The 25,941-nt window shown below is 41.8% G+C and overlaps 1 protein-coding gene across 1 annotated transcript in view; it reads right to left on the bottom strand.

Annotated features, from left to right (window-relative positions):
- Positions 1-20,279, bottom strand: part of LOC115266987 (epidermal growth factor receptor) — a 394,905-nt gene extending 374,626 nt beyond the window's left edge. Inside the window, exon 1 of the mRNA XM_062850055.1 lies at positions 18,376-20,279. Coding sequence (XP_062706039.1) covers positions 18,376-18,502 — 127 coding nt within the window. The 5' untranslated portion in view covers positions 18,503-20,279. The remainder of the gene's footprint in view (positions 1-18,375) is intronic.
- Positions 20,280-25,941: the final 5,662 nt, after the last annotated feature.

Below are 25,941 nucleotides of genomic sequence, written 5' to 3'. Positions count from 1 at the left end.
CTCTAATGGCGTGTGCTATTTACCTCGTTCGTCCGTTCACGTTTGGTCCAAATTATCTTCGGGTCTCGCTTTGCATCCGTTCTCCCTAGGAGGTGCTGGCTGCGATGGAATGCGTTGTGGGTTGTGGAATGGTTCAACTTAAGACTTTTTGGGTGTCGAATCGTAGAGAATATTCTAGTATTTGATGAAACTAAAATCTGGTATAAATTGACTACATTGCTATTTTACCAATAGTTTTCCATGTAGAAAGGAAATTCCATAGAATAAAGGACAGTTATACTTAGAACAGTAGTTCAGTAAGTATATGGAATGTTCGTGATTTAGAAAGGATGAAAAGATTTTTTTTTAACTCAAACGAGAAAAAAGCGAGTTTGTCTACGGTCTAACCCAAGAAGATCGAATAGACTAAGTCATGTTGCTTAATAGAAGTCCAGTACCAATGCCAAAATTCAGCAATTACCTTGTTTTGGATAACATGAGCATTCCAAAACCCAAACAAAAAACCACACAAGCTTACCATCTTATCAAAAACGTGACATAGAAAGACAGTACTTTTGATACGAGGCCATACCACAATACTTGTACTATTGCGAAGAGTATCTAATCTATACTTGTGGCAGATTGTGAACTGCGGTAAAGATAACACCAGCTCGGTGGAAAATAACCAAAGTCAATGCGCTTGAGGCAAGGTTTATTATAATTGCTAAACAAATAGCAGTTGTCTCATCACAAGCATGTAAGTGTTTTGTTTACTTGGTTTCTTTATACACTAAAACCTCTTTTTATGCATGTTTTTTTTATGCACTTTTAATTTATGCACCTTTTTTTATGCCCTGCATAAAAAGAGGGAGAGCTACTCAGAACCAATATAGTGCATAGAATATTTAATAATGACAGGAACTATTGCAACGGCGACCGGGGGGTGTTTACAGATGAGAGCAAAGGAAGGTTACAGGTTCGTTTTTGGGTGTTTCCGAAGGTCTCATGTGCGTTACATGGTCTCCGAGTGGGTCTTAAGGGGATTTCGGAGTCATTTCAGGAGTCTCAGAGCATTTTAGGCTGGTTTCAAAGCCGTTATGGAGGCGTTTTTAGGGGTTTTGGTTTAGGAGGACATTTCAAGATGTTCCAGATCATTTTCGGCGTGATTCAGAGGCGTTACGGAAGCGTTACGGAGGAGTTTTCGGGGTGTTCGGAGCCTCTGAGGTGCGTTACATGGGGTCCGAGGGGGCTTAAGGGGGATTTCGGAGGCATTTCAAAATGTTTAAGAGCATTTTCGGCGTGATTCAGAAGCGTTACGGAGGAGTTTTCGGGGTGTTCGGAGCCTCTCAGGTGCGTTACATGGGGTCCGAGAGGGTTTAAGGGGGATTTTGGAGGCATTTCAAGACGTTTCAGAGCATTTTCGGCGGGATGCAGAGGCGTTACTTAGGCGTTACGGAAGAGTTTTCGGGGTGTTCGGAGCCTCTCAGGTGCGTTACATGGGGTCCGAGGGGGTTTAAGGGGGATTTTGGAGGCATTTCAAAATGTTTCAGAGCATTTTCGGCGTGATTCAGAGGCGTTACGGAAGCGTTACGGAGGAGTTTTCGGGGTGTTCGGAGCCTCTGAGGTGCGTTACATGGGGTCCGAGGGGGCTTAAGGGGGATTTCGGAGGCATTTCAAAATGTTTAAGAGCATTTTCGGCGTGATTCAGAAGCGTTACGGAGGAGTTTTCGGGGTGTTCGGAGCTTCTCAGGTGCGTTACATGGGGTCCGAGAGGGTTTAAGGGGGATTTTGGAGGCATTTCAAGACGCTTCAGAGCATTTTCGGCGGGATGCAGAGGCGTTACTTAGGCGTTACGGAAGAGTTTTCGGGGTGTTCGGAGCCTCTCAGGTGCGTTACATGGGGTCCGAGGGGGTTTAAGGGGGATTTTGGAGGCATTTCAAAATGTTTCAGAGCATTTTCGGCGTGATTCAGAGGCGTTACGGAAGCGTTACGGAGGAGTTTTCAGGGTGTTCGGAGCTTCTCAGGTGCGTTACATGGGGTCCGAGGGGGTTTAAGGGGGATTTCGGAGGCATTTCATAATGTTTCAGATCATTTTCGGCGTGATTCAGAGGCGTTACTTAAGCGTTACGGAGGAGTTTTCGGGGTGTTTGGAGCCTCTAAGGTGCGTTACATGGGGTCCGAGGGGGTTTGAGGGGGATTTCGGAGGCATTTCAAAATGTTTAAGAGCATTTTCGGCGTGATTCAGAAGCGTTACGGAAGCGTTACGGAGGAGTTTTCAGGGTGTTCGGAACCTCTCAGGTGCGTTACATGGGGTCCGAGGGAGTTTAAGGGGGATTTCGGAGGCATTTCAAAATGTTTCAGAGCATTTTCGGCGTGATTCAGAGGCGTTACGGAAGCGTTACGGAGGAGTTTTCGGGGTGTTCGGAGCCTCTCAGGTGCGTTACATGGGGTCCGAAGGGGTTTAAGGGGGATTTTGTAGGCATTTCAAGACGTTTCAGAGCATTTTCGGCGGGATGCAGAGGCGTTACTTAGGCGTTACGGAAGAGTTTTCGGGGTGTTCGGAGCCTCTCAGGTGCGTTACATGGGGTCCGAGGAGGTTTAAGGGGGATTTTGGAGGCATTTCAAAATGTTTCAGAGCATTTTCGGCGTGATTCAGAGGCGTTACGGAAGCGTTACGGAGGAGTTTTCAGGGTGTTCGGAGCCTCTCAGGTGCGTTACATGGGGTCGCCGGGGGGTTTAAGGGGGATTTTGGTGGCATTTCAAGACGTTTCAGAGCATTTTCGGCGGGATGCAGAGGCGTTACTTAAGCGTTACGAGGAGTTTTCGTGGGGTTCGGAGCCTCTCAGGTGCGTTACATGGGGTCCGAGGGGGCTTAAGGGGGATTTCGGAGGCATTTCAAAATGTTTAAGAGCATTTTCGGCGTGATTCAGAAGCGTTACGGAGGAGTTTTCGGGGTGTTCGGAGCCTCTCAGGTGCGTTACATGGGGTCCGAGAGGGTTTAAGGGGGATTTTGGAGGCATTTCAAGACGTTTCAGAGCATTTTCGGCGGGATGCAGAGGCGTTACTTAGGCGTTACGGAAGAGTTTTCGGGGTGTTCGGAGCCTCTCAGGTGCGTTACATGGGGTCCGAGGGGGTTTAAGGGGGATTTTGGAGGCATTTCAAAATGTTTCAGAGCATTTTCGGCGTGATTCAGAGGCGTTACGGAAGCGTTACGGAGGAGTTTTCAGGGTGTTCGGAGCTTCTCAGGTGCGTTACATGGGGTCCGAGGGGGTTTAAGGGGGATTTCGGAGGCATTTCATAATGTTTCAGATCATTTTCGGCGTGATTCAGAGGCGTTACTTAAGCGTTACGGAGGAGTTTTCGGGGTGTTTGGAGCCTCTAAGGTGCGTTACATGGGGTCCGAGGGGGTTTGAGGGGGATTTCGGAGGCATTTCAAAATGTTTAAGAGCATTTTCGGCGTGATTCAGAAGCGTTACGGAAGCGTTACGGAGGAGTTTTCAGGGTGTTCGGAGCCTCTCAGGTGCGTTACATGGGGTCCGAGGGAGTTTAAGGGGGATTTCGGAGGCATTTCAAAATGTTTCAGAGCATTTTCGGCGTGATTCAGAGGCGTTACGGAAGCGTTACGGAGGAGTTTTCGGGGTGTTCGGAGCCTCTCAGGTGCGTTACATGGGGTCCGAAGTGAGTTGTCCAAAAATTGTCTCACGAAACCTAATGCAAGCCTATCCATATACGTGAGAACAAAAGATGTTTACAAAGTTCTTACAGATAGATTAACACGGGAAATCTGAACACAAACCACTACCACATAGGAATTTGGATTGGTCAAGGGGTTTAAGGGGGATTTTGTAGGCATTTCAAGACGTTTCAGAGCATTTTCGGCGGGATGCAGAGGCGTTACTTAGGCGTTACGGAAGAGTTTTCGGGGTGTTCGGAGCCTCTCAGGTGCGTTACATGGGGTCCGAGGAGGTTTAAGGGGGATTTTGGAGGCATTTCAAAATGTTTCAGAGCATTTTCGGCGTGATTCAGAGGCGTTACGGAAGCGTTACGGAGGAGTTTTCAGGGTGTTCGGAGCCTCTCAGGTGCGTTACATGGGGTCGCCGGGGGGTTTAAGGGGGATTTTGGTGGCATTTCAAGACGTTTCAGAGCATTTTCGGCGGGATGCAGAGGCGTTACTTAAGCGTTACGAGGAGTTTTCGTGGGGTTCGGAGCCTCTCAGGTGCGTTACATGGGGTCCGAGGGGGCTTAAGGGGGATTTCGGAGGCATTTCAAAATGTTTAAGAGCATTTTCGGCGTGATTCAGAAGCGTTACGGAGGAGTTTTCGGGGTGTTCGGAGCCTCTCAGGTGCGTTACATGGGGTCCGAGGGGGTTTAAGGGGGATTTTGGAGGCATTTCAAGACGTTTCAGAGCATTTTCGGCGGGATGCAGAGGCGTTACTTAGGCGTTACGGAAGAGTTTTCGGGGTGTTCGGAGCCTCTCAGGTGCGTTACATGGGGTCCGAGAGGGTTTAAGGGGGATTTTGGAGGCATTTCAAAATGTTTCAGAGCATTTTCGGCGTGATTCAGAGGCGTTACGGAAGCGTTACGGAGGAGTTTTCAGGGTGTTTGGAGCCTCTAAGGTGCGTTACATGGGGTCCGAGGGGGTTTGAGGGGGATTTCGGAGGCATTTCAAAATGTTTAAGAGCATTTTCGGCGTGATTCAGAAGCGTTACGGAAGCGTTACGGAGGAGTTTTCAGGGTGTTCGGAGCCTCTCAGGTGCGTTACATGGGGTCCGAGGGAGTTTAAGGGGGATTTCGGAGGCATTTCAAAATGTTTCAGAGCATTTTCGGCGTGATTCAGAGGCGTTACGGAAGCGTTACGGAGGAGTTTTCGGGGTGTTCGGAGCCTCTCAGGTGCGTTACATGGGGTCCGAAGGGGTTTAAGGGGGATTTTGTAGGCATTTCAAGACGTTTCAGAGCATTTTCGGCGGGATGCAGAGGCGTTACTTAGGCGTTACGGAAGAGTTTTCGGGGTGTTCGGAGCCTCTCAGGTGCGTTACATGGGGTCCGAGGAGGTTTAAGGGGGATTTTGGAGGCATTTCAAAATGTTTCAGAGCATTTTCGGCGTGATTCAGAGGCGTTACGGAAGCGTTACAGAGGAGTTTTCAGGGTGTTCGGAGCCTCTCAGGTGCGTTACATGGGGTCGCCGGGGGGTTTAAGGGGGATTTTGGTGGCATTTCAAGACGTTTCAGAGCATTTTCGGCGGGATGCAGAGGCGTTACTTAAGCGTTACGAGGAGTTTTCGTGGGGTTCGGAGCCTCTCAGGTGCGTTACATGGGGTCCGAGGGGGTTTAAGGGGGATTTCGGAGGCATTTCAAGACGTTTCAGAGCATTTTCGGCGGGATGCAGAGGCGTTACTTAAGCGTTACGAGGAATTTTCGTGGGGCTCGGAGCCTCTCAGGTGCGTTACATGGGGTCCGAGGGGGTTTTAGGGGGATTTCGGAGGTATTTCAAGACGTTTCAGAGCATTTTCGGTGGGATGCAGAGGCGTTACTTAAGCGTTACGAGGAGTTTTCGTAGGGTTCAGAGCCTCTAAGGTGCGTTACATGGGGTCTGAGGGGGTTTAAGGGGGGTTTTGGAGGCATTTCAAGACGTTTCAGAGCATTTTCGGCGGGATGCAGAGGCGTTACTTAAGCGTTACGAAGAGTTTTCGTGGGGTTCGGAGCCTCTCAGGTGCGTTACATGGGGTCCGAGGGGGTTTAAGGGGGATTTCGGAGGCATTTCAAGACGTTTCAGAGCATTTTCGGCGGGATGCAGAGGCGTTACTTAAGCGTTACGAGGAATTTTCGTGGGGCTCGGAGCCTCTCAGGTGCGTTACATGGGGTCCGAGGGGGTTTTAGGGGGATTTCGGAGGTATTTCAAGACGTTTCAGAGCATTTTCGGTGGGATGCAGAGGCGTTACTTAAGCGTTACGAGGAGTTTTCGTAGGGTTCAGAGCCTCTAAGGTGCGTTACATGGGGTCTGAGGGGGTTTAAGGGGGGTTTTGGAGGCATTTCAAGACGTTTCAGAGCATTTTCGGCGGGATGCAGAGGCGTTACTTAAGCGTTACGAAGAGTTTTCGTGGGGTTCGGAGCCTCTCAGGTGCGTTACATGGGGTCCGAGGGGGTTTAAGGGGGATTTTGGAGGCATTTCAAGACGTTTCAGAGCATTTTCGGGGGATTCAGAGGCGTTACGGTAGCGTTACGGAGAAGTTCTATGGGGTTTCGAAGCCTCTCAGGTGCGTTACATGGGGTCGCCGGGGGATTCAAGGGGGATTTTTGAGGCATTTCAGGAAATTTTAGAACAGACTCCGAAATACCTTAAATCGCCCCTCAAACCCCATGTAACGCCCTTTAAAGTCTCCTGAGATCCCTTGAATTGTCCCTAAAGCCCCTTGGAACGCCCCTGAAACCCACTTAATACTATTGAAATACCCCAGAATTCTCCGTAATCCCATGAAAACACCAAAAAATCTTGACAGAACACCCTTGTAAGGCTCCTCAAACCCCCCGAAACAACCCCTTAAAACGCCCCTGAAGCCCCATGGAACCCCCTTTTAGGGCTCTCTGGGAACATTCTGAAAACCCCCTTAGCCGCACCTCATCTGCCCAGGAGCAAGATCTGTTCTCGCAAACTAGATTTTTTAATTGAAGCCCAAACTTAATTTATGCATAAATTTCCCTCTTTTTATGCACATTTTTAATTTATGCACATTTTTAATTTATGCAGTCCCAGCCATGTGCATAAAAAGAGGTTCCAGTGTAATTACATCACTGATATATGACGCTGGAAACCTTTGAAAAACTGTCAAAGGTAGTTCAAAATGTACAATAATATTAAAAACAATTTCAGGATGGCATCTAAAACAAGTTCTCCGTCAGTGACTTTCATGCACTGATTTGTCGAAAAAACTTTATTCTGCACGTTTTAGGAGAATTTCGTTTTTCCTAAGACAGCAAAGTCAGGGTGGTTACTCAGAACAGCAAATAAAATTCTCCCGTTTTCCCCCGTTGCTTTTTGAACATTTTCCCAATTTTTAAGTGTGGTGAAATAATGACGAAAACTGACGAATTGCATCATCAAAGATCGTAAGAAAAGGTTCGTGACACCAACAAATAGCCAAAACAAATGACAAAATGGCCGGAAGAAGTCTCTATAGAGGAATCTGGTGAAGTGCCCAGCAAGATTACATGTGAATATTTTTAGAAATGATTCTCAACGAAATTTCTGGATATGTGTAGTAAAATCCGAGTTGAAGTTGTGATGAAGTTTTGAAAGGAATTTATGGAGAAATCTCATAGAAAATTAATTGAAGGAATTTTCGAGAAATTCTGAGAGGCATTCTAGGTAGAAATCCTTAAGAAATCGAAGTAGGAAATACTGCACAAATCTTTGAGAAAACCGTTGCTGCAATCACTGGAAGATTCTGTGCAGTTGTTTCTGTAGAAATTTCTGGAAAAAAACACAAGATTCAAGACGTTCGCTCGAAGATTTTTTTTGTAAGAATTCCTGAAGGAATCTGTGGAGGAATTTCTGAAATAATAATTTTGAGAATCTCTGAAGGCATCTTCGGAATTCTGGAATTCATAATCTTGGAAGATTTTCTAAAATAATCCCTAGAGGGAATTCTAAAGAAATCAAGGACAGTTTGGAAGGAATCCAAGAATCTTCCAGGAGTTCAGGAATCTTCAGAAATTCTTCATGAAATTTCTAAAGGAATCTCTAGAGTACCTTCTCAGTGAATCCCGTTATTGATGGCATCTTTTAGCAAATTTCTAAAGAAATCATTTAAAGATTTTGAAAAGATATATTTGGACAACTTTCTGAATGAATTTTGAATTTCTAGTTTTCTGATAAAGTCATTGGACGAATCTCCGTAAGAATCCCTGGAGGAACTTTTACAAGAATCTTTGGAAAAATTTCTGGAAAAATCTCAACACGAAATTGTAAAGATAGCTCTAGACTATTTTTTAAAGGAAACTCTGGATAAATTTTTCAAGTCATCCAATGAAGATAGTTCTACAGAGTACTTGGATGAATTTCTGGGTGAATCTCTAGAAAAATGCATGGAATCTCTGTAATCTTGAATCTATCAGGTATCAGTAGGTCGGCTCTAGAGGCACGTTCTCCTCCATTCGAATCTTGAATCTATGTCTAATGGAATCTATGTCTAATGGAATCTATGAAAGATTATATAAAGGAATCCCTGGAACAGCTTCTGAAGGAACTTGTGAATGAGTCTCAGGAAGAATGTCGTAATGAATCTCTGAAAAAAAAATCGGAATTCGGAAATTTGATTTGGTAAAACGAAATATTTGACATGGATCATTAGATCCGGTGTTAATCGACAATTTACACTTTAATGGCTTTAAAATAATCTTCTTCTTACTAATGCATCGACGTTCCCACTGGGACTTTGCTTGCCTCGCTTCAACTAAGTGCACTTTGAGCACTTCCAGTTATCAATTGAAGGGCTTTCTTTGCCTGCCATGAATTTCTGTATTGTGAGGCAAGCACAATTATACACTATTCCCCAGGGATTAAATTTTCCTGACTGGAACAATGTCTTTGCTTAATGGCTTGCAACCAAAAAAAGACCAAAATCATATGGTGTGCCCTATAAATTGAGGTATGGCTCAAACGTGCCAGAGCAAATCTGAGCCTGGATTCAGATTTAGCGACCAACAATTTGTCAGATACACATTAAATTGAGACCAAGAGTTAATTTTTGTTTCGCTGTATCTCTAAACGAATATCTTAATAAAACATTCATGCAATTTTTTAAAGAATTGTGGCATATTATGTAAAAAAATATCTGGAAGAATTTCTAAGGGAATTGCCAAACCCTGAAGAAGGTCTGAGGACCGATAAAAACAAACTATCATCGCTCAAACCAAAGACTGTGGAAGCCAAAGTCCGAAGATGCAAAAAAAGCACCAAAGGAGTTGCTTAAGGAATCCGTGGTAGAATTTCTGAAAAAATAGAAGGTTTGGAGAAATTCTTGAAGAAATCCCTGGAGTATTGTAAAATAAAACCCTAGGAAGAACAACTGAAAGTACTGGAAAGTTTTCTAGAGGAGTCCATGGATAAATTTTCGGGGAAATCTCTAGAAGAATTTTTGAAGAAATCTCCGAAGGATCTCATGGAGAAGTTCATGTAGGAATTTCTGAAGCAATCTACGAAAGATTTCCCAAAATAAACCCTCGAGAAGTTTTGTAGGAATCACCAGTTGAAATTCTGAATGTATCCTGGAGAAAATTTCCGAATGAAATTTTGTAAGATTTTTCTGATTAGGTTTTTGAATTGCTGAAGGATTTTTTGCAAAAGTTTTTGATACTGTGGAGGTAAATCTGAAGGAATTTCTAGAATTTTTGAATACATTTTTCAACACTTTTTTGAAAAAATCTCTGACGGTTTATCTCAAGGAACCCCTTGATACATTTCTAAAGAAACGTCACAAAAAAAATCTGAGTCGCTGCTTTTGAAGAACTTTTGGAAAATAAAACCGTGGAATGTTTGCATTTTATTGGAAATTGTTTTATATCCAGGCGAATGGAATGAAGTTTTTTCTTCCATGTTTTTAATAAGGATCAAAACCGTGAGATGTCACTATCTACAGTGAACACTATCTACAAAAGAGAGTGAATTGTTTATATGAAGCCGAGTTTGCTGATGTCTAATTTAGTATGCATCACGAGTTCGGCACAATTACTAGTGGGCACAAACGTGAGCATCTAATCCGAAAAAGAGCTAGATTTGTGAAATAGAAGCATTAATGGTGTGAAATCGGAGTCAGTGTGGCTCCGCAGAATTTTTACATGTTCTATGGTTTAGTTGGTTAAAGCGCAGATCTAGCGAATACGAAGTCGTGGGTTCATTTACCACCAGAACGCGATCTTTTTTCACAAATGGGGATTTTGTTTATTACCGTACGGGTTTGGGCCGAAGGGTCTCAGATTTTCATGAAACGTTTTCCCCAGGCAGGGCTCATAGATATATGAACAAAAAAAATTGAAGAAAATTCAGGGTCGCCTATTTTCCCGGAAAACTCAGGTGGAATTTTTTTGTTTTCCCCTGACACCACTTACTTTGAAAAATCATAACTCAAGAACGAAGCATCGTAGAAACAAAGTTTTTTTTAGAAAATAAAAGAAAATTTTCTCAAAAATCCAAAAATAATATGAACTGGAAAAAGTTTCCCACTAAATTTTCCACAGTTGAGAAAATTCGTAAAAAAAAGCCGGAAAAACTATGCCCGAACTCGTGGAAAATTTACGAAAAAAAATAGAAGGTTATTTCATAAGTATTAATCGCTGAAATTTTTGTAATGCACTTTTCTTTCGTTTTTGAGTTATGGCCGATTTTGTTGAAAAATGCCCAAATGTGCCATAAATCCTTTTCTTTGAAAAATCATAACTCAAGAACGAAGCATCGTAGAAACAAAGTTTTTTAATGAAAATGAAAGCAAATTTTCTCTGGAATCCAAAAAAATATGAAATGGAAAAAGTTTTTCACAACATTTTTCACCGTTGAGAAAGAAAAGCCGAAAAAACTTTGTCCGAACTCGTGGAAAATAAAAAAAAAATTGAAAAGGTAATTTCATAAGCTTTGATCGCTGAAATTTTTGGAATTTTGTGGAAAACTTTTTCCATCTCATATTTTTTTTTTGGATTCCTGAGAAAATTTGCTTTCATTTTCATTAAAAAACTGTGTTTCTACGATGCTTCGTTCTTGAGTTATGATTTTTCAAAGAAAAGGCTTTTATGGCACATTTAGACATTTTTCAACAAAATTGGCCATAACTCAAAAACGAAAAAAAGTGCATTCTAAAAATTTCAGCGATTAAAGCTTATGGAATAACCTTCTCAAAAATATTCTCTCGAAAATTTTCCATGAGTCGGGCATAATTTTTCCGGCTTTTCTTTACGAATTTTCTCAACTATGGAAAATTTTGTGGGAAACTTTTCCAGTTCATATTTTTTTGAATGTCTGAGAATTTTTTTTTTCTAAAAAAAACTTTGTTTATACGATGCTTCGTTCTTGAGTTATGATTTTTCAAAATAAGTAATATCAGGGGAAACCAAAAAAATCCACCTGAGTTTTCCAGGAAAATAGGCGACCCTGAATTTTCCTCAATTTTTTTGTTCATTTATCCATGAGCCCTGCCTGTGGAAAAAGTTTCATGAAAATCTGAGGATCTTTGGCCCGATTTGTACGATAAAAAAATGCCCAAATTCTTCTCTCAATTTGTCAACTAGCAATACTGTGTACCTTTTAATCAACCACAAGCGTTTCAAGTATGGAAAGGGGGATGGCCTTCTCAGTTTCGAATCAAGAACGATTTCTATCTACATTTCCACCGTTTTGGCCTGGGGATTTGGCCTTTTTCATGGGTCGTAGTATCTATCGGCTATCGTTTTTGGGGTATTTGCATACAGAATGCTCTTTTGAGTTGTTTTTCATGTATTCGTGTTGTTATTTTAGATTTTTAATTTCATATAATTCACTGTGCACTGGTAACGACTGTTTTCAAATATGTTTTTAGACATACCAGCAAATCTGGTAATTGCCAGTAAAGGGCAATAAATATCATTTAGGAGATTCACTAACTGCGTTAGCCATGATTATCTCATTATTATTGAAATACTTCATGAAATTGTGCATGAAGTAATCCAAGGTTGCCTTAGCGAACACGACGTAAAATCAGGATAATGATATATTAGTGGTTTACGCTGTTTACTAAATCCCCAATTGTATTTTTTTTTCTGATAACAAAATCGAACCAAAAAGTTCTTCCTTCGGAAGGGAAGTAAAGCGTGAGTCCCGAGATGAACTAGCCTAGGGCCAAAAATCTCGTTGATACGAAAAAAAGCCTATTCTTTTACTATGGGTTGAAAATGTATAATTTCCGCTTTGAAGAGCTGGTTACTCAATGAGTAACTTGAAGTCACCTCGACGCTACAAGATAGACAAAAGTAGAATAATGGTTTAGTCATTTAATCATACTTTTTCAGAGTACTACTTCTCCAGTTTTCTTGGAATGTTCTGGTGTTATTTTCTGTAGGCCTAAAAAAACAAACTTGTATTCCATATTTCTGTTTTTATTACCTTTTTGAAGTAGATCCTAAAATGCAGCAAAGTGTTATATTACATCATATCACACCATGTATCACACAATATATACTAAATCTGAAGAAAACTTCTCTATGAGTTCAATATTTTTTCTATGAAAAATAAGAAATTAGTTCAAATATTACTAAAACTTTCTAGAAGATTCTTAAAAGCTCCTTCAAAATATAAATGTACTATTAGCAATTAGTAGTTAAAATATACGTTGAAAAATCTTTAAAATTATCAGATACATAGCTAATATTGTCTTGAATTGTCGTCATTTGACGAAAATATTTCGATTTCCCGCACTAGTTTGTTTTCGTAACATTAATTTCTAACAATTGAACATGTTGCCCTTAAAAACAATATGTAATTGCATAACCTAAAGCAGTCGTCAGAAGGTTATCCGTTCAAAATTCCCTGTAAAGTGTGTTATAATGCGGCATATTCAGTGTTTCCAGGTGCGTTCCTGGAGATCTCAGAGTTTTTCAAAACATCTTCAGAGATATTGTAGTTCTTAGACGATTAAAGGGGAATTAAGTGGCTCTCAGAAGTGTTTCAGGAATACCAGTGGCGTCTCTGCAGGGGTTTCAGGAGATTTCTTAGGAACATTCCAGTGGGTTTTAGGAGCGTCATAGAAGGTCTCAGGGGGTTCAGGGGGTTTAGGGGCTTTTAAGGGCGTTTTAGGGGGCCTAAGGGGTTTTCAGGAGCGTTGTAGGTGCATTTCAGAGGATATCAGGGTGACGCTGGGAATTTTTAGAGGGTTTCAGAAGGTTTTTCATTCTAGGAGCTGGTCATAAACCAGGTAGACCAAATTTTGGCCATCTCAGACCCCCCTACCCCTCGTAGACTTTTGTCCATACCACGTATTCCAAGAAGTTTCCCGAAGTATGCAGCAAACTCTGGCAGAAATTCCCTTGGATTGATTCTACAGAATTCACCTTCACGTACCCAACCCCCGCCAACTAATTTTCAAAATGAATTTTTTTACCCTTCTTACACCCATATGAAGGGGATAAATACCGCTTGGAAAACCGACTTTCGGTCCGAGGCCCGCAGGGCCGAGTCACATATACCAATCAACTCAGCTCGACGAATTGAGCAAATGTCTGTATGTGCGTGTGTGTGTGTATGTGTGTGTGTGTGTGTGTGTGTGTGTGTGTGTGTGTGTGTATGGATGTTACAAAAAAATGTCACTCACGGTTCTCAGCCGTCTGTTGACCGATTTGAGTTCTCTTGGAAGCAAATGAAAGCTACTACATCCTAGTAGAACGCTATTGAATTTTATTTTGATTGGACGTTCGGTTACCGAGATATCTTTCAAAGAGTGCTACGAGTAGTACAACTTAATTATTTTAGATATTTTTGACAAAGTGTATCACCATAAATTTCTCAGCCGTCTATCAACCGATTCGGGTTCTTAAGGCCCGAAACGAAAGCTATTGCATCCTAGAAGAACGCTTTTGAATTTCATTCCGATTGGACATTTTGTAACCGTGATATCTTTCGAGGAGTACTTTGGAGTAATACAACTTAACTTTTTAAGAGGTCTTTGACAAAATGCTTCATAATAAATGAATCAGCCGTGTGTCAATCGATTTGTTCTCTCAGCATCAAATGAAAGCTACAGCATCCTAGTAGTATGCTATTAAATTTCATGCCGATTGGATATTTTGTTTCCGAGAGATCTTTCCACGAGTACTAAGGAGTAATGAAATTTACGCTTTTGAGAGATTTTTGACAAAATGTATCATAATAAATTTCTCAGCCGTCTGTCAACAGATTTTTTATGATCATATTTGGTTTCACAAGTTAGTTATACATGAAAATGCAATTGCTACAAATACATAAAAACTACTATCTCTTTATAATATTTGAGCTTAATAAACAGTAGCAAAAATATCATGGAATGTATGTAAGAAAAGCCTTCTTTATGATCAAATTTGGTTTCTCAAGTTAGCTCTACATGAAAATGCAATTGCTACAAATACATAAAAGCTAATATCTCTTTGTAATATTTGAGCTTAATAAACAGTAGCAAAAATATCATGGAATGTATGTAGGAAAAGCCTTTTTACCCTTCTTACACCCATAAGACGCTTGGAAAACCGACTTTCGATCCGAGGCCCGCAGGGCCGAGTCACATATACCAATCAACTCAGCTCGACGAATTGAGCAAATGTCTGTATGTGCGTGTGTGTGTATGTGTGTGTGTATGTATGTTACAAAAAAATGTCACTCACGGTTCCCAGCCGTCTGTTGACCGATTTGAGTTCTCTTGGAAGCAAATGAAAGCTACTGCATCCTAGTAGAACGCTATTGAATTTTATTTTGATTGGACGTTCGGTTACCGAGATATCTTTCAAAGAGTGCTAGGGAGTAGTACCAGCGGCGTCATAGTCGCGATTTTTTCCGCAGTCAAGTTCGCAGATTGTGAACAATCCTCGGTACTCACTTTACGTAATTTATGTTTAGTCCCTTGCTGTCAGAGCTGTCAGATCGGTGTAACACGCTGAATATAATTTACACAAAAGGCAATTTACACGGAAAAAATACACGGTAATGAATATTTGTTGGGTACCGGGCTGGACACCGAAAATTTAATGGTTTTCTTTGCAACATCGAGGTCTTGAAATTAGTCTATGGCAGGGAATGAAATTATCGATCACGATCGCGATCATAGAAAACTCGTTCACACGCATTATCGGCGAAAAAAGACGTGCGATAAATTCAGGCCCGGATTTCTCACGAGAACGTGTTCTCGCTCGTCCCGCAGCGCCGAAAATGGATTATCGTCAGCAATGAAAAGCCGACTTGTTTACTCTCTGCTCTTTGTTCGCCTTTCCGTTTCGCCGTCGCAACCAAAGGTAGCTTTTATGCATCAAATTTCTTCCACCTCTCGAGCAGCTTGTGTGGCCGCGTGGTTATGGTGCGCGCTAAGAAACATTTTTGTGGAGGGTCTTGGTTCGAATCCCGTTGGCGGCACAATTTTTGTTATTTGCCTCCTGATAATTATCGCGATAACCGGCAAGGCGATAAAGTTGGATAGCGAAAATGACAAGAGCGATTTTCAGTTTTCGGCTATCTTCGGTCGTGGACAATGGCAGCGACCGATAAACATTTCTCGCTAGAAAAAGAATCGTTGAACTGTTTGGTTGTTCGGAAAAGGCCCATTTTCGTCTCAATTTGCTGATAATTTCATTCCCTGGTCTATGGTAGTACTACTTAATTATTTTAGATATTTTTAACAAAGTGTATCACCATAAATTTCTCAGCCGTCTATCAACCGATTTGGGTTTTTAAGGCCCCAAACGAAAACTACTACATCCTAGTAGAACGCTTTAGAATTTTATTTTGATTGGACGTTAGGTTACCGAGATATCTTTCGAAGAGTGGTAGGGAGTAGTACAACTTAACTTTTTAAGAGGTCTTTGAAAAATGCTTCATAATAAATTGACCAGCCGTGTGTCAATCGATTTGAGTTCTCTCATCAGCAAATGAAAGGTGCAGCATCCTTGTAGTATGCTATTGAATTTCATTTCGTTTGAACATTTTGTTTCCGAGATATTTTTCGAGGAGTACTTAGGTTTAATAAAATTTACGCTTTTTAGAGTTTTTTGATAAAATGCATCATCATAAATTTCTCGGCCGTCTATCAACCAATTTGGGTTTATAAGGCCCCAAACGAAAGCTACTGCATCCCAGAAGAACGATTTTGAATTTCATTCCGATTGGACATTTTGTAAACGAGATATCTTTCGAGGAGTAATAAAATTTACGCTTTTGAGAGATTTTTGATAAAATGCTTCATAATAAATTTCTCAGCCGTCTGTCAAACGATTTGGTTTCTCTTAGCATCAAATGAAAGCTACAACATCCTCGTCCAATTGCATTGAATTTTATTTTGATTAGAAATGTAGTTACCGAGATTTCTTTTGAAGAGTATTTGGGAGTAATCTCAATAAATTCCTTTTATTATTATTATACTAGCTGTCCCGGCAAACGCCGTACTGCCTGCCTACGGTGTTTTTTGACATACAGCGCCCTAAAAAAGTCCCCAGCAACTTCATCTATGTGGGAACCTCCCTTTCCAGAGATCGGAGGAGTCTCACACTATGCTAAGAACCTTCCCCGGTCCCAAGAATACCTACAAACAAAGTTTCACGCTGATCGGTTCAGTAGTTTTCTAATTCATAAGGGTCAGACAGACAGACAGACTAACAGAAATTCATTTTTATATATATCTTACATGAGCTACAAACGATGATGCAAATGGCTCCAGGTCCAATTGAACAATATATAAATACCACAGTCTTTGCTTGACATGATCATCCACTTATGAAGTGAACGTGTGACCACTACGCCACGGGCCCCGGCTATTTTTATCCTTTTTATACCATAAGAATTGTATAAATGACGCTTGGTTTCGATCCATAACCACCCATAACCATGGGTCCCAAGTACTTTGGATCTAATTTATTCAACTGATAAAGAATATTAGACAAAGTGTATCTCAATGATTTTCTTATCCATGTATTAATCGATTGGCAGTTAACAAGAGATACAATATTCCAGAATATGTAAGCTATTGTTTAAACATTCCGTACAGGATTCTAGGAAATTCTGTTTGGCATTTCTGGTAGTTAAGCCCATGGTCGATGATTCTATTATGGAAAGCAATCAACTTGATGCCAAATCTACAATATTTTATTGAATGACCAAAAATCACAATCATACATACGAATAATACAATAAGAATTTTGATAAGTGTAAGAAGGGTTCTTCACCATAGGTGGATTAATTCTGGTTTTTTTTATTCTTAATCAGTTAACCTAATTTACAGCTCTTATGTCCACTAGGGTACTACGTGAGCGATTCCAATTGGACGCTGCACTTTGTGCAGCGCCTAAATGTATTCTATTCTATTCTACTTTATTGAACTGGTGTGCCTTTGTGCTTCTTTCACTCTTCTACCCTGTCCATGGTAGAATGATGAGCACGATGATGCTGATGTGTGGCTGCTGATCCTTTTCCAATCCGATTGGGGGTCCACCATTATGAGTTGTGGTTCGCCGATATCCAAATTCCGGGTCCGTTAGAGCTATATGCTCCGAAGAGGGTCAGGTGCCAGCTGCTCTCGGGGGGAAGAGCAACTGACGAAAAATTGCAAGTGCCGGGGCTGGGTTCGAACCCATGACCATCCGCTTATGAAGCGAACGTGTGGACCACTGCGCCACGGGCCCCGACAATTCGTGGAATCTCAATGCAAATGCTGCCAGTAGTCTCCCTTGAATTTCCTCAAAATTGCTTCGAGAAGTTTCCAAATAGATACTTCTCTTCGTTCTTGAGAGATTCTTCATTTAAAGGCCACTGGGTGCATCTACTCAACACAATCGCGAGTGATAAAAGAGAGGATTGTCATTAACCACCAAGAGATCACTGGAAAAAATCGGCAATGCCGCAATAATAAAAGCAACAAACGTGGCGTTACATCGCCAATATTAACATGGCTCAATGCCAGTTTCTGAACGAAAAAGTTGAATTTTCATCTGTCGAGAAGCATTTACTTCGTAGACAATGTTCAACTGTTCTTTTCCTTGGGTTCTCTGCTCATGTCTATAATTTCTAATATTTTTTTATCCGTATTAACAAGATGTTTAGCCCTAGGCTAGTTCATCTCGGGACCCACGCTTTACTTCCCTTCCGAAGGAAGAACTCACATTTTGTGAGTTTGTCGAGAGTGGGATTCGATCCCAGGTCCTCGGCGTGATAGTCACGTGTTTTAACCATCACACCAGATCCGCTCCGCTATTTTCTTTTAATTCAAGCGCTTTGTCAATTGGCAAACTTCCCATGTTTATATTCATGGAAATAAGGGTGTATTCAAAACACTAGTTAAAATTTAAAAAAAAATGACTGTTACTTATCTTTTGGAAAATTAAAATTTAAAATGAAAAAAAATTTGAAGAAAAACTAGAAAGGACGAGCAGTTTTCTTTCAATCCGACTACTGCGCTAATCTTTAGTCAGATAGGCCTATTTAGTCTGCGACTTACAGACTTCTTCACAGTCGAGTGCTCAAATATTGTTGATGTTTAATTTTGGTGTTGGTCAGCTGCTTCAATCGAAACTTCTCTTATCCGTTAGAACTTAGTGCCGGGATGGATCTTTTCTACATTATGTTAAAGGAACAATAGTAAATTGTTCTATTCAAACTAGTTTTGTTTACCAAATTTATTATCACGCCTTAAATTCAAGCTTATCAACCTACCTCTCATTTCGTTATCCTCCTGTTTGTGGATGTAATCCTTCAGATAGCAGCTCCCGAATCCAATCTGCTGCACCAGCAGTAGCAGAAACAGTTTCCACTTCCACTGTTCCATCATCGTGTCTCCCATGTTGTCTCAACCCTTGCGGCACACACAAATCAAACAACCCAGATTATTCACCAACACTGAACTCTACCGCACCGAACAAAAAAAAAACTCTCGCCTCTTTTTTTGGGTCGCCTCTTGGGTCACTGTAGTGTGTAATAAAATCGCTTTTTCTTCGCCCGAGAAAATCGTCGCCACCCTGAACTGTCGGATGTAACCAGTTGTTGAAGCGCCTTTGCGCAATTCTCTCGATTAAATTATTATTCTCGACTTCCGTCGCGTCTCCACCACGTCTTCTTCGTCACACTACACTACCTTTTTTTTTTCCACGGCACCTTCGGTTGTCGCTTATTCTTCGCTTTTTGGGCTGGCTCTTTCGGGTTTTCTTCCCGCCTCTAATGGGATACAATTAAAAACAATCAAAAAATTTCAAGAACACGAACACACCGTTGCTATCGTATCGTTTTCCATTTTACGGTTCCACGCACCGGGGATCCGGTCCTTTCGGTTTGGGGTTCTTCTAAAAAATTTCCTGAAGGGTGTTAGTCTTCGAATTAATTAATCCGATGTTTGATGCGACAAGACATTACGTTTTTTCATGCGAATCTTCACATTTTTGTTTCGTTTGTACAAACGGGGTTCAACACCGGTTTTAGGTTGAATTATTCGTAGTCGTAGCGAAAAAAAAACAACAATTCCACAATTGAATTACTAATTAGTCGTCAGCTCTAAATACATTGTATAATAGAAATGTGCTCGACCGTTGCCACAGGTCTTCAATGGATTGGGCGGTTTGTTTGGTTTGCCGTCCACTAGAGAGGTCCCACAGTTGTTGGTTGTATCGAGTGGATGTTGCAGGGGCTATCTCGCAATTCTTCTCGGTTTATGAATGAAAATCAGGTTTTCGCTTCACACTCCATTCAAATCAGTGCTGCTTTGGGTCTGCAGAGCGCTCGAGATCTCTGTTTTCACGTTTAATGTGTTTAACCACTCTTCGCCGGACTCTTCGTTGCGCACGGGGCATTTGTATCTCCACAGGGGGGTCACTTGTTGATTCTCTGCGTTTTGATACACAATCTTCTCGCACTTGTTCTCGTTCAGAGTTTGATTAATCGATCGCACTTTAATCTCGCCGATCCTTCGCGGCCTCCACAGGCCATCCCGTTGGACATGATGTCATTCGATGACCCTCTTGGCCCCCGCGAATAACAAATCCAAATAGCGTACTCAATCAATAAAAGCTCTTCTCTAAAACACTTCGTTTTCCATTCACTTAGAGAATCTACCATATAAGCGATCCACCATTCGGGAAGATAAATAATTACATGTGTACTGTCGACGGAAATCGAACAATCCGAACAATAAAAAGCAGAAGCAGCAGAAAATGCCTTAGCATACGGCAAGCCACCCCTCACACACACCTTGGAAAGGTTGAAACCCGCAGGCCGCTGCGGCAGGTCTTGACAGTGCACACGGTCAATGGGAAAGAACAGGTAGGTACGATCTTTCTATTTCTTCTTTGCACTCACTTCTCCACAGTGCGCAACACACTGCTGCTCCTCCACGCTGCACACCCCCTAAAGTCGTACACATACATCAATCTCCTCCGGTTTCCTCCAAGAAACGAAACGAAAAACTTCAATGCGCGAACTACGAAACCCTCCGTGGGATTTAGCGGGCTTCAGAACTTCACCAGAACCTCACAAAAAAACGTACCGCAAACCAGCGCGCGAGAATTCCTCCTCTTCAACGAAACACTTCAGCACTGGAAGCCGTCTGATTCTGAACTGACGAGAGTGCTCGATCGAACGCTCCACGATTCAAGCCGTTTGCTCTCTCCCGCATCTAGTGCTAGTCCCATGCAATTCCATCGGACCCAAACAACCCACACCGCACAAGTAGGTACCTATGAATGGAGCGAGGTTTCTCTCGCTCTCTTTCCTCGACGCAGAGACCACCAGAGACCCTACTTAGCTGATCATAAGCAACGTTCTACACTCCAATGCAATGCCGTGGAGACGGACTCTGGATTTCCACGCTTGGGCTGTGAATGGAGAAGCGTCGTACGAGGAAAACTGTGTCAAAACAAAACTGCTGCTAAGTGAGCGAGGGAAATTGTTCCGCAGTTGAGAGCGGGAGAGTTTAGACGAGCAATGATGATTCAGAGAAAAACACTGAATGAGGTTCGAGCTTGGGCCTATTCATTGAATTGAACGAGAGTGAGAGAAAGAGTCGTCGGGGGAGTGTTTTAGCAAAAATAAAGATTAGTCATCAGATTGACTGTGTGGTTATTATGTTTTGTTCTTGGTGGCAGAATAACAATGAATCATGCAACAATAGAGTATTGAGATAATGTTGCAAGTCACTTATTGGTGCAAGGAAACCCTGAGCATGTGAGATGCGTTTAGTTCTCGGATCTCAGCATCCCTGGAGAGACTCCTGGATGAATCCCTGAAGAGATTCCTGGAGGAATGCCTGAAGAGATTCCTGGAGGAATGCCTGAAGAGATTCCTGGAGGAATCCCTGAAGAGATTCCTGGAGGAATCCCTGAAGAGATTCCTGGAGGAATCCCTGAAGAGATTCCTGGAGGAATCCCTGAAGAGATTCCTGGAGGAATCCCTGAAGAGATTCCTGGAGGAATCCCTGAAGAGATTCCTGGAGGAATCCCTGAAGAGATTCCTGGAGGAATCCCTGAAGAGATTCCTGGAGGAATCCCTGAAGAGATTCCTGGAGCAATCCCTGAAGAGATTCCTGGAGGAATCCCTGAAGAGATTCCTGGAGGAATCCCTGAAGAGATTCCTGGAGGAATCCCTGAAGAGATTCCTGGAGGAATCCCTGAAGAGATTCCTGGAGGAATCCCTGAAGAGATTCCTGGAGGAAAGATTCCTGGAGGAAAGATTCGTGGAGGAATCTCTGAAGAGATTCCTGGAGGAATCCCTGAAGAGATTCCTGGAGGAATCCCTGAAGAGATTCCTGGAGGAATCCCTGAAGAGATTCCTGGAGGAATCCCTGAAGAGATTCCTGGAGGAATCCCTGAAGAGATTCCTGGAGGAATCCCTGAAGAGATTCCTGGAGGAATCCCTGAAGAGATTCCTGGAGGAATCCCTGAAGTGATTCCTGGAGGATTCCCTGAAGAGATTCCTGGAGGAATCCCTGAAGAGATTCCTGGAGGAATCCCTGAAGAGATTCCTGGAGGAATCCCTGAAGAGATTCCTGGAGGAATCCCTGAAGAGATTCCTGGAGGAATCCCTGAAGAGATTCCTGGAGGAATCCCTGAAGAGATTCCTGGAGGAATCCCTGAAGAGATTCCTTTAGGAATCCCTGAAGAGATTCCTGGAGGAATCCCTGAAGAGATTCCTGGAGGAATCCCTGAAGAGATTCCTGGAGGAATCCCTGAAGAGATTTCTGGAGGAATCCCTGCCCAAGTAACCAAAAGTTCAGATAAAAGGGTACTTTATAAGCTAAGCAGCTTGTTCGAGGTTGCTCATTAGCCTTCTAAGCAGCTTCATTTTTAAGCAATTTTGGAACTTGAAAGTTCACATAAGCACGCTGGATAGTCTTCTAAGCAGCTTCTGACAGAACTTTGACAAAATTCATGAAGAAAAAAATGTGTTTTCCAGAATCACAACTGTGTTGGTGGGTTTGTGATTCATGTCTGGAAATTGCTTTTGATAATTATATTTTCACTCATGTCACTGCTATGTAGATTTGAACTGGATCCTCCTGCGTAATAGCCTGCCGACTTACCGCTGCGCTGCTGAAGACACTTGACAAAAGCAAGCTAACTTCACTACTGTACAAATGTGCAAAACTAGCTGCCGACAGAAAATCGATTCAAGTCAGACTTTACCTGCTGCTCACTCAATCGCAACTGTAGTACTGTGGTAGAGCGCAGGGTTCTCACGCAGCGACTATCGGTTCGAATTCGATGGGCGGCAATTTTTTTTGCTCAAGCCTAATATTCATTAATTTGATAAACTCATATTTGTCTTTTATTCATATATGCTTTAACAGTTGTTTTCTGTAAAAGAAATAAATTTAATCTTCATTGAAACACAATGCTACTGAACTGAACTTCTATGAACTTGAAAGTTCCGACAAAGTTCCGAGTAGCATCTTAAGCAGCTTTAAAGTTCCGCGAAGTTCAGATAAAGTTCCGAATCGAACTTTCTGGCTGCTTAAGAGGCTAACGATGAGCCTTGCCGGAACTTGTGACCGAAGTTCCAGCAAGGCTGATCGTTAGCCTCTTAAGCAGCCAGAAAGTTCCATTTGGAACTTTATCTGAACTTCGCGGAACTTGAAAGTGCATTTTGTTATGGGAAGCGGAACTTTTGGTTACTTGGGTGAAGAGATTCCTGGAGGAATCCCTGAAGAGATTCCTGGAGGAATCCCTGAAGAGATTCCTGGAGGAATCCCTGAAGAGATTCCTGGAGGAATCCCTGAAGAGATTCCTGGAGGATTCACTGGAGAGATTCCAGGAGGAATCGCTGGAGAGATTCCTGGAGGAATCGCTGGAGAGATTCCTGGAGGATTCACTGGAGAGATTCCTGGAGGAATCGTTGGAGAGATTCCTGGAGGAATCACTGGAGAGATCCCCGGAGGAATCGCTGGAGAGATTCCTGGAGGAATTTCCGGAGAGATCCCTAGAGGAATTCCTGGAAGAATCCAGAGTAGAATTCCAAGAGAAACCGTTGGAAAAAATTCTGAAGAAATTCCTAGAAAAAAACTCTTGAATGCACCTCTTAGTGAATCCGTGAAGGAATCCAAGAGCTTCGTGAGCAGTTAGCGGCGTCAGTCGTTTAGGTGTCTCGTAAGCCTCGGCGTGTGGGTTCGATTCCCGCTCCAGTCGGGGAAAACTCTTCGTCAAACGGAAAATTCTTCACCGGGCCACTGGGTGTTATAAGTGTTGTCCGTTGTCTATAGAGGCCGCAAGGTCGAAGACGGTGTTACTGACTTTTTCTTTTTCAAAAGTTCGTGAATGAATCCTTTTAGATGAATTTCATAAATGAGGGGCCCAGAATCAAAGGAGTGTAAGTGACCATTTTGTCGATTTTGAGTTGAGCATATCATAAAATTCTACAGATTTCAAGCTTTCAGGAACTTTTTTAAGATTTTTTCTACGATGATTGGAAAAATTACAATAAATCAGAGAAAATTGAGTTCATTTTGAAGTTCCATACATTTTGTATGGAATGAAAAATTGGTCAAAAACTTTAAACCTCATTTACTCGAAAGTGGGTTTTTGTCACTTACACCCCTTTGCTTCTAACCCCCTCAAATAATGTCAGGTGGAGTTCAAGGAGAAATTCTGAGGAAATCCCTGTAGGAAATTGTGATGATGATTCTCTGGAGGAACCCCTGAAAGAATTGCGATGGCATCCCAGAAGAAATCCCTGAAAGTTTGGCAGAAGAAATCCCTGGAGGAACCCTGAGAGAAATCCTTGGAGGAATTCCTGCTGGAATCCTTGGACGAATCACTGGAAGAATTCCTGAAGAAATCTCCGGAAGGCTTTCTGAAGGAGTCTTAGGAATGAAGTCTGAGGGAATCCCAAAAATAACTTCTGAAAGAGTCTGAAGACGACTTCGTGAATTATTTCATAGAAGAATATGTAAAGAGTTAGCAAAATAAAAATATACAAAAAAAAAAACTCCTGAAATAGTCATCAGAATACCTGGATAAATTTCTGCGGGAATTCCTGGGAAAATCTTTAGAGATACCCTTGGAGAAAGCCCTGAAGAAATACCTCAAGGAAATTCTCTCAGAAGCAATTCCAGGAAAACCCCCTGGAGAAAGTCTTGGTAGAATACCTGGAGGAATTCCTGGTGGAACCTCTGGAGAATGTCAAGAAGAATCCCTGTATTTTTTTTAGAAATCCTTGCAGGAATTCCTGGTGGAATCCCCGTAGGAATTAATGAAGGAATTCCTTAATGAATCTCTGGAGAAATTTCTGGAAAAACCTCGAAGATCTGATGAGGAATTCATGAACGAATCCCAAAAAGACTTTGTAAAGCATTCCTTGGAGAAATTATTGAATTCCGTCAGGAGTTGCGTGAAAAAAATCTGTTTGCAATATTTTCTGGACGAATTATTGAAATTTTTATATCTATTTTTCATATCTCTGATAGAATTTCTAAATGACTTCCCAAAGAAATTACTACAGCAATATTTCAAATTACTCCAGATGGAATTATTAGAAGCTACTCTATCGGAATTTTTGAAGAAAAACATGAATATATACCTGAAGAAGACTTATTGATTAGCGTATCGGACCCTGAAGATGGTCCAATAGTCGGACCGAAACGTCGGCGATGATAAATAATTAATCAACGCAATTTGTCAGACTACAAGCCGAAAGTCTCTAGGAACATTCATCCAGTCGAATCCTATATCAAAACTACTCGAATATCGAATATCTGGAGAAATTGCTGAGGGAATCCTCGAAAAAACAAACACCGAAACAATCACTGTGATAGCCTCTAAAGACACCACAGCAGAAATAGGATTTTGGAACGATTCTGTGAGTTTTTGGAGAGTGTGAGATAAGTATTTAAAGTGGTTTCAAGAGTTTTCATGGGGGTTTCAGAGGAATCCATAACAATTTCGGAACGTTTCTGGAGGTTTCGAAAAGATATCTGGGGATCAAGTGGGATTTCAGGGAAGCTTTCAGGAGAGTTTTGGGAAGATTTCATAGGGGTTTGAAAGAGTTCCAGAGGGCTCTAGTGGGTTTCATGATGGATTTCATCGGGCTTTAAAAGACACGGACACCGTCCACAGCCAGCGGCTGTTCAGACTGAACGAAACTTATCACTTTAGGGAGGCTTCAAAAAGTTAGTGATGTTGCAGACGAGTTGAAGAGAGACTTCAAGGGGTTTCAGGTGGTTTTACGGAGCTTTAGTAGAATTCAGAGACTTTAAGAGGCACAGGATAACTTGCCGGTGGCTTATGTGATTTAAAAGGATTTCCAAGGTGATTTTGGAGGTTTCAGATAATTAAAAAGGGATTCGCATGGGCGTACTGGTATTTACAAGCGATTCAGAGAGCTTTCAGAGGAATTTCAGTGAGATTATACAGTTGGTTTCAGGAGTTATCAGAGAAGTTTCCAGAGGGGTTTCAGAGAGTTATAAGGCTTTTCAGAATGTTTAAAAACGGATTTCAGAAGGTGTTACGGAGGCTTCGGATTTTATCAAGAAGAATTAGGTGCTGTTTTAAGGCTATTAGTAGATTTTAAGAAATACGTGGAAATAAGACTTATAATTTAGGCAACAGTCTGAACAACCTAGCGTTGAAGATGATGGTCAATAAATAAATTAAATAAATTTTCGGAGGGTTTCATGGTGAAAAATCGATGGAACATGCATATTGGTGCGGACAACGCTTATATAAAAACATAATATTCGAAAAAATCGCATTTTTTTTGACGAAATACGAACACATGATTCTAAGAAATACTATGTCATCAGAA

Source organism: Aedes albopictus, chromosome 2 (assembly GCF_035046485.1).
Source record: "Aedes albopictus strain Foshan chromosome 2, AalbF5, whole genome shotgun sequence".
Lineage (NCBI taxonomy): Eukaryota > Metazoa > Arthropoda > Insecta > Diptera > Culicidae > Aedes > Aedes albopictus.
Note: the sequence above shows the minus strand (reverse complement) of the source record. Positions and strands in the feature narration are given on the sequence as shown.